The 4,255-nt window shown below is 40.6% G+C and overlaps 1 protein-coding gene across 1 annotated transcript; it reads right to left on the bottom strand.

Annotated features, from left to right (window-relative positions):
• Positions 1–1,310: 1,310 nt before the first annotated feature.
• On the bottom strand, positions 1,311–2,238 carry LOC133252522 (interferon omega-1-like). The gene has a single exon (XM_061425166.1). It carries the CDS (start codon positions 2,058–2,060, stop codon positions 1,398–1,400), a length of 663 nt encoding a protein of 220 aa, XP_061281150.1. The 5' UTR covers positions 2,061–2,238; the 3' UTR covers positions 1,311–1,397.
• Between the last annotated feature and the right edge of the window lie 2,017 nt (positions 2,239–4,255).

The raw sequence follows: 4,255 nt of genomic DNA, 5'->3' as shown, positions 1-4,255 counted from the left end.
AGAAATCTATTAGATATTCAGACCCTCCAGTGGGAAGACTTGGGGACAAGACTGAGACTTAAAGGGAAAAGTATTTCATTTAATATTAATATAAATGGTTAATTTCTCTTGCAATGTTAATTGGTTAAAAAATATTTCAGAATTTATACTGAAGGTCATTAAGTTATGTCTGACTCTTTGAGACTTCATGGATCATACAGTTCATGGAATTCTCCAGGCCAGAATTCTAGAGTGGATAGGCATTCCCTTCTCTAGGGGATCTTCCCAACTCAGGGATCGAACCCAGGTCTCTCATATTGCAGGCAGATTCTTTGCCAGATGAGCCATTAGGGAAGCCCAAGAATACTGGAGTGGGTAGCCTGTCCCTTCTCCAAGGGATCTTCCTGTCTCAGTAATCTAACCGGGATCTCCTACATTGCAGGTGGATTCTTATAATTTATAAGTAATTATAAATAACTGAAAATGTATAAGTCTTAAATATCAAGTTAAGATATTTTATGACCAAACAAAACTTTAGTTTAAGTTCTTGGCTTCAGTGGAAGCAAAATCATCAGTACTGTTTTGAAAACTGCTTCCTAGTTTATCTCACTTCATTGCACAAATGCCATATTTGACTAACCTATGACCCAGTAACTACCATAAATAATTAATTTCAGTTTACAAAATCCCTTTTTCTCTCATTTTTTCAACCAAGGGTCTTCCCTAGTGGCTCAGACAGTAAAGAATCTGCCTGAAATGCAGCTTCCATCCTTGGTTGGGGAAGATCCCCTGGGAAAGGAAATTGCAACATACTGGCGACCCACTCCAGTGTTCTTGCCTGGGGAGTCCTGGGGACGGGGGAGCCTGGTGGGCTGCCGTCTATGGGGTCGCACAGAGTTGGACACTACTGAAGTGACTTAGCAGCAGCAGTGTAATCTTGCCTGGAGAATCTTGTGGACAAAGGAGCCTGGTGGGCTATAGTCTATGGGGTCACAAAAGAGTCACACTTTACTTAGCAACTAAACAAAAAATAACAAAAAACTCCAGAAGTTTACCTTGATAATATTTAATAAACACAATGAATTACAAATTTAATGAAATAAACGTGAATGTATTTGCTAAATTTTAATATAATGTAAACAAATATATTTTATATGGAAAAATAAATATGAGGAAATAAAAGAATAAATATAACAAAATAAATAAGCAAACAAACAATGACATCAGAGCTGTCTACACTTCAGGACTGATGCACCAGCAGCCACAAAAATAATTTACATATATTCATTTACTACTGACAAAGTATTGGCTGAAGTAATTCAACAAATTTGCTGGCTAAAGCAGAATTCAGAGTCTTCTGAAATGACCCCAGGTGAGTATACAAGGATGATGTGGCATCTTAGTCAGTGAGGGTCATGTCAAGGTGAGTTCAGGTCTCCATCCATCATTCTTAACCTTTCTTGCAAGCTGGTCGATGAAGAGAAGGATCTCATGATTTCCATTATGATGATTTCCCAGGCACAGTCGCTGTATTCCTTCTCTTTCAGGTAGACATGGATGCCCTGGAAGTACCTCTTCACGGCCAGTGTGGGGCCCGTCCTTCCCAGGGCAGAGTCTTCCTTTCCCGTCAACAGGCCCAGGCAGGCATCCAGGTTGTCCAGCTGCTGATGGAGTCCAGTGCGGAGCTGCTCCAGGAGAGTGGTGTCCCAGGCAGCAGAGGAGCGCTCTGTGTGGAAGAGGTTGAAGGTCTGCTGGAGCATCTCATGGAGCACAGAGATGGCCTGGGCCTCGTGGAGCTGGCCGCCCTCCACCATCTCCTGGGGGAAAGCGAAGTCTTTTCTGTCCTGCAGACAGAAGCGAGGGGAGAGTCTCCTCATTTGGCCCAGGAGCCTGAGGTTCTGCCTGCCAACCAGCACGTGGTTCTGAGACAGGTCACAGCCCAGGGATCTTCCCGGGCCATAGCTGACCAGCACCAGGGCCATCAGTAGAGAGAGCACAAAGGCCATGGGGAAGATGAGGCTGCTGCTGGGCTGGCTGGGAAGGCGTCTGGTGGAACCTTGAGGTAGGTTCTCTGATGGCATTGTTTCTAAGCAAGGCCATTAAATAGGGAACATGGTAATTTTCATTTTCTAATCATTTCTATACACTTTTACTTCCTTTTTTGATTTTCATTTATGTATTCTGAATATGGTCAAAGAAAATGTCATCAATCTAAACTGTTTATTTTATCTATCTCCAAAAGCTTCAAATGTACCCATCTAAATGGAAATTTATCAATCAAATGAGAAAGATCTGTGTCTTACGTCTGAATTGATATGGGTTTCTAAGTTTCACTGGGCATTTCTGTCCCTCTGTCTCGTCTCTGAGAATGCAGGGTCTGAGGATCAGGCTACTAGATTAGGAGAAACAGCCTTCTTTCTTTTACTTGAGTACAATTTTTCGTTTAAACTTTATATATGCATTTTCATTTACTGACTTACTGGACTAGATTTGTCCTGCTGCTCCTGCTGTAATCCTTCTAATTCATGATGAGATACGAACAATAAAGGGAAGTAAAGACAGGCAGAGGGGCTGTATCTCTATCACCTTCAAGACTTTAGATTTCTTGTTTCCCTTTGCAGCTTTTCCTACAAAGTAAAATTTGAGATGTTTTTTGTGGGCAAAAAGAAAACAAGTGTAAGTCTCAATGTCATGAATATTATAGAAGGGAAGTATTCTGACACAATGACATATTCTGAGTTAGCAAACTTCAGTGCAGCAAATCTGGGGACGAGGCTGTGGCAGAGGGGAAGGATGAGGTCAGTATGATGAACAGAAAGGCTGGGACATGGCTGCTTCTGACAGAAGTTCAACGAAGGTCAAGTCCTTGGTCAGTTGACTGCTCTTTGCTTTTCAAGATCAGCTACATCATTTTTCTTTCTTTTAATCAATGTAGGATCAGTTTCAGGAGAGAAGGAAGAAGTCACACCCACCAGCTCACAAGAGATGGGCAACTAGAACCCCAGTTGCTGCAACATTAACCCTCTCTGGCAGGATCAAGGACACCAGCCTTGCTGAGCATCTGTCTCAGATGATAAATCCACTTAGACAATGAGAAGATGCTTTGCAAAAACTAGAATTAAAAAGAAGGGAATCAAATGATTCCAAAGATACTTATGTTAATCCCCAGGTAGTAGTAATCATGATGTTAAAAAGTAACTGAATTTTATTGCTTGCTAGTAGCAGACTAGGCACTTTCTAAGGTCTTTAAAATATTAAATCAATCCTGTCATTAATCCTGCTGGGACCATACCCACTTATCCAGCTGGAAAGAAATATAAATCTGAACCACTGGACTATTCCCAGTGTACCAAAGGTACAAAGGCATATTTTAGGAGCTTTACAATGATTTGTCTGAACAAGCCTGTTTAAAAAAGTGAAGAGTGTAGATGAACATGATATTTAGGAACCAATGAAATACATAGACAGAGGAGAGTGAGATGACGAAGGACCTGTAATCCATTTCAGATGCCAAAGGGTTACATTCTATGGTTTTGTTAAGGCAATTCGGAATGGGATCTGAGTCTACAGAATTGACATTAAGTTTTAATCAAAAATAGACTAATAAATACTTAGAAGACTATAGATTTTTCTGCCAGTTGAAAGGAAAAAAAAGCATTAGTTTTCTAATCTAGTGGTCTAGTGGTCAGGATCCAGCACTTTCACTTCTGAGGTCTGAGTTCAACTCCTGGTAGGAAACCAAGATCCCACAACCCTTGAGGCACAAAGTCAGAGATTTTATGAGTGATTTCTTCAGCGAAATATAGTAAATTAACTTATTAACTGTACGAGAGGTGAACCCTATAATCTATGTATTTTATACCCTTAACTTTTCTCATGAGTTTATGGACAGAGAAAAAGTACCTAACAATTTCTTGCCACATGAGCTCCGACATTTCTCCTTCAGGATGACGACTAAAATGTCATTCACCATCTTGTTCTACATGAATGAAGTCACTAGCCACTTAGTCCCTGATCTCCAATTCTCCCTGATAGAGGTTCAGGTTGGAAATCAGGAACGAGACACTCTGTGCTCTGGGAAAATTAGCAAAACAGGCCTTAAGATACTTTAGATCATTTCTGGAGAAAGTTTTATGAAGCTAACTTTTTGCAACATATACATAGAAAAGCACTAAACTCATTCATAGAGACATTTGTTATCCTGACTCTCAGCCATCTTCTACCAAGATGTGAGGTGTCTTCATGTAACCTCTTCACTGCAATCACATATACGGAC

Source organism: Bos javanicus, chromosome 8 (genome assembly GCF_032452875.1).
Source record: "Bos javanicus breed banteng chromosome 8, ARS-OSU_banteng_1.0, whole genome shotgun sequence".
NCBI classification, from domain to species: Eukaryota; Metazoa; Chordata; class Mammalia; order Artiodactyla; family Bovidae; genus Bos; species Bos javanicus.
The sequence above is the reverse complement of the archived record's forward strand: the minus strand, read 5'-3'. Positions and strand labels throughout refer to the sequence as shown.